Here is a 13,070-nt window from a genome sequence, read left to right as displayed (position 1 = left end):
CTTTGACACGTTTTTGTTTTTGTTTTTGTTTTTTAACTGGACTGAAATCTAATTAAAATCACAGGGGAACCCTGACAAGCACTTTCAGGGCCCTTACTGTTTTAATGCTCCGCTGAGCAATCTGCAGCATTTAAACTCCAGTTTTGAGCACAGACAACAGCCATGGCCCCGCCCTCCGTTACGTGGTAGTCATGGAGAATGCGTGCCCCTCTCGTCCAATGAGAAGCCGCGCTGGGGCCATGTGTGTATTGTTTAAACTGCTCAAATCGGACTGAGTTTCCAGACAGATAAAACTTCCACCAAACTGAGTGATGGCGGCCGCCGTGTCTGTTAGCACAGCAGCCAGAGATGAAAGCACAGACACAGGACTCAGTTTCGCCTCTCGTCCGCTTCATGAAAATCACGACGTCGTTGCGGACCACGAAAATTGGATGCCCGGAGACCGCCGGCATCCCGAACTCGAACCCGGCGAAGAGGACTCAACGTCGGAACGCGAATGTCAGCGGAGGGTCGACGAGGACTTGACTTCACTGAGCCCCGAAGAGATTGAGAGCCGTTTAGAGAGAACTCGCCGAGAGTTTTACAACCGTCGAAAAATTATCATAAAGAATTTGCCCTCCGACGTTAGCAATCAGGTAAGATATGAGTACAAAGTACTAATTAATTAGAGGTTTGAATTGTTGAATGATTGACTGACGGGGTCGTTTGGCTAACTTTAGCCTAGCTCCAGTCTGCCTGCCATGCTACCTCTGCTAGCCTGCTAGCCTTTAAACTCGTTAGCTGTCTGTAACTTTGATGCAATGTTTTGTTTTTTTGAATCTACAACTGGTTCGGCTGAAAGCAAACACACAGCTCACTGGCAGCCGCCGAATAGCATAAGCAATGTGTTCTAATTTGTTTGCGTTTGCCGACAAAAACGGCATAGGTTTACAGCCAGGTGGTCAGATATCTGTCAATAATGGTCATCTGTGGCCTGCATGACCTGCCAGTTCGGCCCCGAAGGTCTCGATTTGGTAACTCTAATATTCGTGTTTTTTCCACCATTCAAGCTTGCAAACCAAACTGTCGGTGAATATATTGTCGTCACGGGGGGTTACAGGTGCACTGGAACTTTATCACAAGCCCATCGGTTGTGTAAACTGATGTTTGGTTCCATCAACCAGTCAGTGATTTACTCATGATGCCACATTTTTTGGAACGTGCCTGACTCGTGGGGAGCGCTGGGCCTGCGGGCGGTACCATTGTTCGCATGGAGGGGGGCGGGGGAGAGCAGTGGGAGTTCGAGATGTGAGTTGCAATATAACAAAAGGTGGAAGGTGTGGAGACAAAACGTTTCAGAAAATGCTAGACAGCATCGCTATTCGTTTGTGAATGGTCAAAAGCAGCACAGAACAATTTCTCCTACAACAATGACTCAGTTATTCACTTCATGTCCCACAGGTGCACTTGTTGCTAGTTTCCCAATGGACATGAATTAGTTAATTATGTGATAACCAAAATCTACAACTAAGCAGTCAATAATAATAATAATAATAACAATAATAATAATAATAATAATAATAATAATAATCTGCAACTTAGAAAGTCAAATATATTCTGTTGGACACCCTGGTTAAAGGGTTGTAATGCACTGTGTGGTGATGAATTTAAATGTCTGGATGTGATTGTTGTCTTTTCTTATTTACAGGAGGTCCATGAGCTGTTGGGAAACTATGACCTGAAGTACTGCTTTGTTGACAAATACAAGGGCACAGGTTGGTCTAAGTGCTTGTCCGTCATGTGCATGTCCAGTTTAAAGGAGTATAGAAAATAGAGCCGAATCTATGAATATTAACAAATAAATGACAATAAACAAGCTTGATGGGCACATAATCAGCTCTGGGTGTCTGCTTTCAGAGCAGTTCACTGTTTGCTACAATCTTAACAACAAGGACGAATTGCCTCACAATTTTTGAAGGGCTTTCATCACAAAATGGAAAGGTCCTTGACTCCAGTGAAAATGCTGAACAGAAGGAACAAAAATCTCCCAGAGCAGACACTTTTGGCATCAAAACTGCAGTCCATTTACACCTTGAGTAAAGAGGTTTAGATTGTCAGTGTGCTCCAATATTTCATCAGTAGGGGTGACAATATTAGGTGTCTTAAACCAAGCTGTATTCGAGCTGTTTGGGGGTGAGACTAAAATCTGTGTAGTGAACAACAGGGCAAGCTGTTAAAGTTTGTCAGCAAGAAAGGTTATCCAGCTAGCTAACAACATTTTTCCAGTGAGTCTTTTTCCGCAAGTGAGTTCTGTAGCTGCCGTGTTAAACAAATCTCCTGGTTAAAATTTTATAGGGGAAAGTATTCCATTTGTTAGATGGTCAGACTGCAGTATGCCCCCAAATGAAACCTTTTCTGATGTTCGATGTCAAGCAAAACTGTATTCACATTGCACATGTCATTCATATACAACTCCAATTCCAAAAATGTTGGAAAGCTGTATAAAACAAAAATACAGAATGTTAAAATTTGCCAATCCTTTCTGACATGCTCAATTGAAAACAGTACAAAGACAATATATTTAATGTTTACCTTATGAGTTTCATTGATTTTTGTAAATCTATGCTTATTCTGAACTTGATGCAGCAACACATTTCAAACAAGTTGGGACATGAGCAACAAAAGACTGGGAAAGTTGTGGAATGCTCCAAAAACACCTGTTTGGAACATTCCACAGGTAAACGAGTTCATTGGTAACAGGTGATAGTATCATGATTGGGTAAGAAAGAGACATCCTAGAAAGGCTCAGTCATTCACAAACGAGGATGGAGCGAGGTTCTCCACCACTTTTGTGGAACCAGGGTTGTAGCTCTTATCTATTTTGTTAACAAATGGTAGAACTCATTGGTCACAATGTCACAACGTGAAGCCATCCGTTTGTATGCATCAAGACAACTCGTTCCTGCAGTTAAACTGCCAAAATAATCAGTGTTAAATTTTAATAAGGGCAGTGAATCAATTTTGTATGCCCTAAAACGTGAGCTGTGTCTCAATTCAGGGGAGCTGCCTGTTCAAGGTGGTCTGAGTGCATGAAATGATCAGGTTGCCATTGGGAGTTTCAAAGCTGATTTTTCAGGATAAAACTGATATTTAAAAAACTAAAACATCAGTTTAGACTGTGCATTTAAAATGACGAGCGGTGCAATATTCCACCAGAAAGAGAATAACAATAGGCCAAAAAATAGATGAGCCAGATGGTAACTTCAGGATATGCCTGGGATCTGCTGTGGCAGTCAGATTTAGAAGGGTTTTTGTACAAGATGTTGTTGGCTGATAAAAGGGTTATGTTACCTTAATTCTTTCAGACATGACTGCGACCCCCCACCCCTTCTGCTTCTCTTTAAAACCACGGGGAACAGGATGTTTGCTTGACATGGAGCATCACACTGTGGGGCTCTAGTAAACCTGTCTGCACTGTCACAAGAGTCTGTCACATTGTTAGACTTTCTAAAAGTGGGTGCCAATAACATGAAAAGTCAGGCAGGTTTAGATGTGACTTTCTAGCTATCAACATGATGTTCGGTGAGATAAAATGCCTTTTTGATTCTTGACAGCTGCTATAGCAACCACTGTAGTCTCAATGAGGGAAATATTGCAGTGACATAAAAGCTGGTGTGTGGTGACATTGTGCCGCCAGCGTTGTCTTTATTCAGGCCTGCTAAAGGAGGAACGGTATCACAACCAAAGGTTGCCACCTGAAACCTGCTGTGTATGAAAATTGCTTTGCTTTCTCTTAATACTGACTGAACAATTGTCACCCCCCCACTAATACCAAATTGTTTCTCTCTTCCTCCCTCTCTTCCCCATCACCTTCAGCATTTGTGACCCTGCTAAATGGAGAACAGGCACAGTGTGCCATCAAAGACTTCCATCAGTATTTACTACGGGACAGGGAGATCTCTGTGCAGCTGCAGCCAACAGACGCTCTTCTATGCATCGCCAACTTGCCCTGTGCTTTTACCCAGCAGCAGTTTGAGGAGTTGGTGAGGCCCTTTGGTAACCTAGAGCGCTGCTTTCTGGTGTACAGTGCCTCCACAGGGCACTCCAAAGGCTATGGCTTTGTGGAGTACATGAAGAAGGACTCTGCAGCCAGGGCCAAGTCAGAGCTGTTGGGAAAGCAGCTGGGCTCCCGCATGCTGTATGTCCACTGGACTGAAGTGGGCTCCCTCACATACCCACTGCTGCACTCTAAATGCCTGTGCATGGACCGCCTGCCCCCAAGCCTGCTGACGGCCCAAGACCTCCGCAACGCCCTGGCTGACACCCATCCACCAGTCTTCTGCCAGGTCAAATTCACCACAGACCTATCAAATATATATGATTTCAGAAAGATACCTTATCCAAGTAGTGTTTTATGCCAAGAATAATGAATGTAACACCTCTTTAGAGCTAGTTTGTTTATTTTATTTATTGATTACAAATTTTACCTTTTAAAAACTTCTGATGATCCAAGCAAAAATGCCAAACATTTAATGGTCCGTGACCTTCAAATATGAGAATTTTCTGCTTTTCAGAGTCCTCCAGCATAATAAGTGTGTTTTTTTCTTTTTTGGACTTCTTAATGCAGATCAGACAAAACCAAATTCAGGGCTTTAGCTGCAACCCTCAAATCCAAAAAATCGGGACACTATGTAAAACTTTTTGACTTATACTCAACTGAAAACAGTAAGACAATATATTTAATGTTTTACCCAATCAAGTTCATTGATTTTTTTTTTTTTTTTTTGTAAGCTTATTCTGAATTTGATGCAGCAACACATTTCAAATAAGTTGAGACAGGAGCAACCAAAGACTGGGAAAGATGTGGAACGCTCCAAAAAACACCTGTTTGGAACGTTCCACAGGTAAACGAGTTCATTGGTAACAGGTGATAGTATCATGATTGGGTATGAAAGAGGCATCCTGGGAAAGCTCAGTCATTCACAAGCGAGGATGAAGCGAGGTTCACCTCTTTGTGAACACATGATTGCATAAAGGAGATTACTACATGGGCTCAGAGACACTTTGTAAAACCATTGTCTGTAAATGCGTTTCGTTTTGAAGTTATTGCATTCTGGTTTTTTATTTACATTTTACACAGCGTCCCAACTTTTTTGGATTCAAGGCTATAATTACAATGTCCATCTTCCACTTTTTATGTGTGTGCGTTTTACAGATGAAATTATTAAGTGGGGAAAAAAAAGGAAATTAATGGATTCTGAAAATATTTGTTCGTTGAAGCCTTACACCGCTGCTCCTTGAGTACTGGCTTGCCAGCAAAATACACCCTCCCAGCTGCAGTCACAGTTCTTAGTAAGCACATTTTCTGTGTGTGGCAGTTGATTTATGGGATGCAAAGCCACAGTAACCCAACTGAGAGCTTTTTGATGGTGTCAGTTGTACACTGAATGCTTCTGAATGACAGGAATCACTTTGTAAAATTGCACTCCATATTTTATCTTTTCAGTACCTTTCACCTTTACCCTGGTTTCCCGTGGCCACTCAAAGTTTCTATAGCAGTGAGCATTGCTGGTTTCTATGGTGATGACCACCTGACTTCCCCAGGTGGTGTCATTCAGTAGGCTTTTCTGGAACGAGAGAGAGGGGTGTCCTTTTAGCACGACACACATAGTGGTACTTTTCTGCTGGTTCCAGGGTTTTTTTAGGATTGTGGCAAAGGGTGTGATGATTAAGGATCATGTGATGATTCAAGGGGAGCTTTTGTTTCCCAGAACTAGTTTAACAAGATACAACTAGCCTGGTATGAAATCATGAGACCACATTGAGTGACTGATGGTTGGTTAAGGGCCTTGAAAGCTGTATGATGACCTTTTCTCTTAGTAATTCTAAACATTCAGGACATAGTTTGATGTTTTCAGGTTTGGTCTTTCTGATCAGAAATACAGTTCTGTCGATGGTGTGAAGTTTGCCAAACTCTAAATGAGTCACAATCATGAGTGGAAAGTTCCAGTCCTCATTTATGGTAATTTTTCTTGCTGCATTCAGCAGATTCAAAAAAAATTTCATTTTTTGGGACTTGGAAGAGTGAATTATCTGAATCTGAACTGAGGCTCATATGAGAACCTGTCAGTGCTACAAAATTGGCTACCTGCGACCTGTTAGGGGAGTCGCTGCGTTATTAATACAACAACAAAACAAACAAAAACTATCTGTTGGGATATTTCCCACATCACTTGTAGTTTAGTTTGAGCAGTGATGCTGGTACATTTCATGCGTTTTACAGGACATTTCCAACATAAATGTGCTTTTAGATGCCACACTATGTATTCTGAATGTCCAGGGTGTAACCGCAGGCTTGCCAGACAGCCCATACCACGTGTGTACTGTATTTACCAGCAGCAGAATTTGGGCTAATCTTGTGTCTGTGAGATTAAAATGGCTGTTTTTTCTGTCCACAGTTGGCTCAGGGACAAGATGGGAGTTTTCGGCGGTTCGCGGTGTTGGAGTTTGCCACAGCTGAGATGGCCGAGGAGGCGCAGAGACTCACTGATGGCAGACTGCTGGGTGGGACACACATTAGGGTGTCCTTCTGTGCCCCTGGCCCTCCTGGAAGAAGCATGTTGGCTGCTCTGATTGCTGCCCAAACCATGGTATTTAAGTCAAGCTGATATACTGTATTCACATGTCCAAAGTTACCATTGAATTTGCACTTGTGTTGATTGCGCTTTCTTGTTGCCCTCCCTTCAAGGCTGTGAATAGGGGTAAAGGTCTCCTCCCTGATCCCACAGCCATGCAGATACTTACAGGCCTCAATAACCCTGCCACCCTCAAGATGCTGCTCAACCCACTGTCACAGGGACACAAACAAGGTGAGGGCTTCCCACGAACTCTTCATCAACGTCTTAATTTCAGGACTTGTTCTGGTGCCGTGGACCCTGATGTTCTCTTTGTGTGCAGGCCTCCTCGGGGCAGCCCCTACAATGCCCCTGCTGGCCAACCCCGCCCTCTCTGCCGCCATACTCCAGATGCTCCTTCAGAACCAGGCAAAGGCCCAGCAGGTATTGCTCCCTTTCTATCTTTCCCTAACATGTGCCTCCTTGCCACTTAACCTGTTTTGATTCACCCTCTCTTACATCCCTGACCCCCCTGACCCCAAAAACCCTTTCTGCTCTTTCCCTCTTAACCATTAGCAAGCCTTTCTGGGAAATCATCTTCTATGGGCTCAGGTGCTGCACAATAAAGAAAACCCTCTAGTGCCTTGTGTGAGTGATCATGGTATTTGTGTTTGGCTATCAGTGTGTGACGTGGTGCTGAAGCTATATGGATCCTGGTGTTTGTATGTGATTGGTGACAGAAACACGGTGCCTGGGCTGGTAAGCTCTCGCTAGGAAAGTGTGAGGTTTGTTTTCGTGTATGTGTAGGGTGTACTTTTGAGTGGTGCTGAGTGATGTGGTGGGTGTACTACTCCATTGTGCACGAAAAGTGTAAATACCCATTCTGTACAGACATAATTTCATGTGCGGTGAGTAAGTCTCTGTGTTAATTAAGTGTGCTCGTGCAGTTCAGCAGTCTTTCACTGCTTGAGTGTTGTAGCCAGGCTGTGTGACCGTCTTGTGACACTGACCTCTGCTCTCTCCTTTGGCCAGCAGGCAGGACTCATTGGGGAGAATCCTCTGGCTGCTCTGCCTGTCCAGCAGGGAGTCCATCTGCTTGGAGACCTGCCCCAAGGTTAGGCATCCGCCGACTCAAGCCGCAGCTCCTTGAGCCACAAACCGCAAGTTTTAGCTTTGCTTGTGATGCTAAACATCTGTCGCTCTCTTCGCCTGTTAATCATGGTTTCTGCTGCGTCCATTTTTCAAATGATTAATTTTAAATGAAAAACATGCATGAGCATTAGCCTCGTATTAAATATTAAGATGACATTAATTGTAATTTGCATTCATGCCTCAAATTCCCCTAGGCGGTGTTGTCCCGGGTCTTGGTCTTCAGACAGATCCTCTAAACCCCTTAAAGCCAATGCCACTTGGCAGATCCTTGGCAAGGGAGCAGGAGTCCCCCACAGCAGCATGCAGCTTCCCACAGACTTCCTCTCCCACCCTGCAGGGCATCTCCATGCCCCTGATGGGTGGCATGATGGGGGCAGATGGCCTCACAGCGCAAGGGGTGAGTCCCCACATAATTTCCATAATATGCTTTCTGCCTCTTGTGTTCTGGTCCAGCTTTCTACTCAAGTACAAATGAGAGAGGTTGTTTTTTTTTTGTGTGTGTGTGTTTTTGCTTTGGTTTTGTCCTACGGCAAAAATGAATCACTCTTTCCCCTCCTGTCAGGTATCCATACTCGGAGATCCTCCCAAAGATGTGAACCTTCCCCAGAGTGCCTTCCTCAGTGTCAACAGTGTTTTCCCCTCAGGTGAGGTGCTTCTTTTGCACTACATGGTTGTCATTTTCCCACTTGGCAGTCTGTTCTCGTTTGCTGCATCAACTCAGGTATTCAGGTAAATTTATTCCAGCATGTAATGTCTGCCTGCCCTCCACTACTCAGGAGGAAGCTGCAGACCTCACCCCTATAGGAGGAGGCCAACATTAAGTAATGTGTCCAACCAGCACACACACCAGAGCATACAGCCAAATTACAGCCTGCGCTACCAGGATTCCTACAGCCCAGAATATCCTCCCCTACACCAGGTAACCACCAGATTCCCACTGCTTTGTTGGTGGAAAGAGGTTTTGTACAGCTTTTTGCTCTTTTGACATTACTATAGTAGCTGTGGCTTTACCAGATTTCTAGATGATATGGTCTGATACCCATCTGGCATTTCTCCTCAGGATCCTCTGGCCCACTTGTATGAACAGCAGGAGAACCTTGATACTGGGGCCTTGGCAGGATTTGGCCAGCAGGTAGTGTTGAGTCCACTGTTTCAAGACTGCGCAGGCACATTTTTAACATAATTAAATGACATTCATTCTCTCCAGTAGTATGACAGTTGTGAATTTGTTTGATCGTCTCTGCAGCTCTCTCGTCACCCTGAATACAGTGAGCGGTTTTCCCACTACAGTTACCCTCCCAGCCCACCCATGTCTTACTTTAGCTCAGGGCCTGAGGCTTCCAGTAACGGCAGCCTCCCAGCCACCCAGCTCAACAGGGTAAGCCTCAAGCTTTGGACCAGTTTGGACTTTCTTTTTGAAATTAATCTCTGTTTTGGTTTCAAACTATTGATTACATGTCTCAGTGCGAGAACATCAAGGTACATATGTAGCACTGGAAGAGATGAAAAGTGGAGGGCCAGGTTCCCAGAATAAGCTCATGTTCAATAATTAATGTTGCACTGTGAGTGCTTGAGCCTCAGTAGAAGTCTAAGTCACTGAGAGTTGGCTGTTTGTCCTCAGGCTGTGGGAATGCCTCCTGTGAGTCACTCCACCAACTACCCTCCAGGCCTGGGGAATGCTGTGAAGGTAATTTAGACACTTTTTGTCTTTGCTTTTTTTTCCAATCACATTTCTGTAGATGTTTTTTTTGCTTTTAGACAAGGCCTGATTTTAATCAATATCATTTTTTAAAAACCCATTGTAGACTCCCATTGGTAGCCACAAGCGTGTGTTTTCCCGCCTGATCCCATCTCCAGAGCCGAGCCCTGAAGGCAGCTATGTGGGCCAGCACTCACAGGGCCTTGGTGGCCATTATGCAGACTCCTACCTTAAGCGTAAGCGTATTTTCTGAATGCACCTGAATGCTTCTTGCTGTATGAGTAGCCATTCAACGGCCAGGACACAATGGCATCTCCTCTGGTCTTCTCCAATGAACTTGAGCTTGGTGGTCCTTGGATTTGTCCCCTGTGTACTCCTGTGAGTGACCCCTGGAGGGTGCTGGGGAGTGCAGCCTGTTGCTATCTGGACGGTCGTGTCACTCTATGAATTCTTGGTGGTTGTTTTTTTTTTTTTTTTTTTCTGTTTGTGTGTGTGTGCGTGTGTGTGTGTGTGTATGATTTTAGTGTGTTGGTAAATTAAGTTTTTACTTTTTCCTTTTTTTTTTTAATTTGAGTTTTAATTTCTTGTTGAAAAACTTGTACAGTGAGAAAAAATGGTTAAGTAGCAAATGAAGTCTCTTCTCTGAAGCATTTTTTTTTATTCCTGTATTGAGTGTGGTGTATCAGCAGAGCTACAGATGGTTTGGCCAGTTTTCAGTGGCAGCCATAGGCTGCTTTTTAATGTTTGACATCTCACTAAAGTCATGCTGTCCACAATTTCAGGCAAAGGGCATGTATTGCATAGTATCAAAACAAGCTTTACTTGAAAGGCTGTATTTTTATTTTTATTTTTTTTTTTAAATAGCCTTCTTAATTTCATGTAAAAAGTTCAGTAGTTTGTTTAATGAGATGGTGTTTTTGTGTTGTGGTATTTTTTGTTTTCCCCTTTCTTCCACAGGGTTGTATATTTTGCTGTATGACTATTTCTGGATCAGGCCTCTCCTCATTGGTTAACATTGAGCTTTCCATCCACCAATGACAGCTGTATGTACCTGCCTGTGTATTATGACGGTGAAGCTTTTTACCATTCTGGCATATTTTCTCAAGCCTTGACTGTTCCTTGTCGTTTGTCTTTTGATCCACACCCTCCAACATGTTTACGGAGTCTGTTCTCTACACTGGTTGTCGAGTGATGCACTTGGAGGGCACAGGTCACGATCCTAATCTGTTCTCACCTCTATAAAATGCCATTTTCAAGTCTCCTCTCACTCATGTGTCGATGACTTGAATATTTTCTGTGTTCATGTGAGTTCTGTGTGAATTTTGAATGTCTTTAAGTCCAAACACCACACCTCGATGGTTGAGTTGGGTGGGTGGAGCGGTGGACATGTGCTGTGTCCTCTCTCAGGCTGCCAGTAGATGGTGAATACAGGAATATTAACCATCTCTCCTCAGCGAGAGGCTCGACTCTACACTTGAATTTGCTTCTCTAAATGAGTAAATGGCAGCTGGAGTGATGGACACAGCCCATGTTCAGAGTTGTCCAGTGATGGTGGGAGTTAAGTCTGTCTGGGTGGGGGGGTGCTAATGGAAGCTAGTGGCAGGTGATTGGTCAGTGACATGACATGTCCTTTTCTGTTCTTTTTTTTTTTTTTTTTTTTTTTCTCCTTTTTTTGAATAATTATCTGGTTGACAGTTTGATTGTGAAAACCCATTACCTCTGACTTCTGCGAGGAAATGCAGCTACACTTGAGCCTTAACAGTGTTTTCTGTGACATCATCCTGCCCTGTGTTGGCTTCCATCTACATTTACCATTTCTGTGTTATTTGCTGTGTAAGTAGTTAAGCTTGATCATTTTCCTGAGTCCAAAACTTTTGTTTTCTTTAATCATACCTGCCTCTGGTCTGGCGTTTTGAATGAATTTGCTGCTTCTCGTGTTTTCGTTGTTTGCCAGTATGTTTGAAAGCTGATGTGACCAAGAGTGGCACCACAGCAGACTGCTCATGTTGTGTATGGACCAAGAGATGCAGCTGTACTGTATAAACATCATCCATTATGATCGATTGATTCTAACTGCTATCTTCTCATCTGTACCGCCATGGTTGTCTCTGTATGTGTGTGTGTGATGTGAGCAAGTAAATGTTATTTAAACTCATGCTGTTGTGAAGTCATCATTTAAAAAAACATAGCTATAGATTGGAGGTCTGGGGTATCTGTTTCTGGTGTTTGTGGGGTCAAACATTCAACCTGTTTCTTGAAGCGTGTCGAAGCATTTGGATCAATGCTTTAAAGACCTCATAATTCATCTTAAATTGCTTTGGATCGTGTGACCTTTCTATCAAGTCATCTTTTAGCAGGGAGATGTCTAAAGCCTTTACCGCTGGCATGAAAGTAACATGCTTTTACAAAAACCGTGTAACTCTTTAAGTGTAAACTTTAAGCTACAGTAAGATGCACACAGTATTGCTTATATCATATTTTAACCCATTATATAAGTAATGAACTCGAACTGATAGCAATCAACAATGATTGCACGCATGGCCAGCTGATGTTTCCCTTAATTGGACTGGCAACCAACCATAAAAGTAATGCTTCAGCACACTTGCAGGCAGATCTTGAGGAACAGCAAAAAGAAAACATGAAGTAAACAAAAGGGAGGAAACATCCAAGCGTCTGCTAATAAAAGCACTGGTTGTAAGCTCAAATGCAGGATCTGTTGCTGTGAATGTGGCCTGTATGAATGTTGCTGAGAGGATGATTTATGCCCCCTGAATGAATGATTATCTAACAATAAACTCAGTTATCAGCTATAAAGGCGGACAACAGGTTGCTTAAGATACACAAACTCCTGAGGAAATTAGTAAAAAAGAAGTAAAATTGTACTTTGCTCATACAGGGCCTGATAACATTCAGAGTTAATTCAAAACCAAATTAAACAATGACTTGAAGCCGCTGTTGCAGGTCCAATATCAGCCTAGCTGTTCAGCTGACCCTGAAGGTGATGGCATGTCAATTTAGCTCTTATCAGTCAGAAAGTGAGCTTAAATTCATCTGGCCGGACGGTTGGCTGTGTGGCAGCACTAAGCCCGTTGCATTACTGTCCCTCACCCTTCAGACTGAGGTGCTAGAGGGTAAGAGGCAGTGAAGAGAGCTCCTGTTCCTCTCAGCAGCCATCAGGATGAAAGGTTTTGATTAGCTGTTATTCTCGTGCTCCGACCAACCCTCAAGGAGCAGAGCTGCTGGTGGACCTTTCCCCTGATGGGCAAAAACACAGCTGCACTATACTGGTCATAAACTCCCCCTTTTTAACAGTCATATTGTTTGTGACATTTCTCAGCAAGCAAAAAATTACTCTCTGTTTGGGTCTGTCGTGGCACATCACTTAAGAAAAAAGTCGAGATGAGAAATACGCCTGTTTTTTTTTAATCATCTCTGTAAAGGACAATGGAAATGAGAACATTGTGAAGAAAAGATGGGGTTGTTTTTTAAGACCTGCTGGCATTATATTAATGTGTTTTTCTCTGCCGCCGGGTTTATTTCTGTAATATTTGTCTGTAATGCTTCAGGCACTCCTGAATTATGTTCTCATACCTGCAGCCAGTCTACCCAGAGTTCTCTGAGGGATC

General features: G+C 43.3%; 1 protein-coding gene across 6 annotated transcripts; it reads left to right on the top strand.

Annotated features, from left to right (window-relative positions):
* The first annotated feature begins 311 nt into the window (after positions 1 to 311).
* raver1 (ribonucleoprotein, PTB-binding 1) lies at positions 312 to 10,220 on the top strand. Of its 6 annotated transcripts, none has more exons than XM_076753033.1 (15): positions 312 to 635; positions 1,688 to 1,754; positions 3,856 to 4,325; positions 6,438 to 6,629; positions 6,728 to 6,848; positions 6,937 to 7,037; positions 7,170 to 7,241; positions 7,629 to 7,707; positions 7,940 to 8,142; positions 8,308 to 8,389; positions 8,522 to 8,664; positions 8,806 to 8,877; positions 8,992 to 9,123; positions 9,367 to 9,432; positions 9,551 to 10,220. In XM_076753033.1, the coding sequence occupies exons 1-15, from the start codon at positions 312 to 314 to the stop codon at positions 9,695 to 9,697; spliced, it is 2,271 nt and encodes a 756-aa protein (XP_076609148.1). In that variant the 3' UTR covers positions 9,698 to 10,220. The 6 variants fall into 6 exon arrangements, with proteins under 6 accessions (XP_076609148.1, XP_076609150.1, XP_076609147.1 ...); XM_076753035.1 differs by having other exon boundaries at positions 8,806 to 8,880; XM_076753032.1 differs by having other exon boundaries at positions 7,626 to 7,707.
* The last annotated feature ends 2,850 nt before the right edge of the window (positions 10,221 to 13,070 follow it).

The sequence above is a fragment of the Chaetodon auriga genome, chromosome 16 (genome assembly GCF_051107435.1).
Source record: "Chaetodon auriga isolate fChaAug3 chromosome 16, fChaAug3.hap1, whole genome shotgun sequence".
In the NCBI taxonomy this organism is placed as follows: domain Eukaryota; kingdom Metazoa; phylum Chordata; class Actinopteri; order Chaetodontiformes; family Chaetodontidae; genus Chaetodon; species Chaetodon auriga.
Note: the sequence above shows the minus strand (reverse complement) of the source record. Positions and strands in the feature narration are given on the sequence as shown.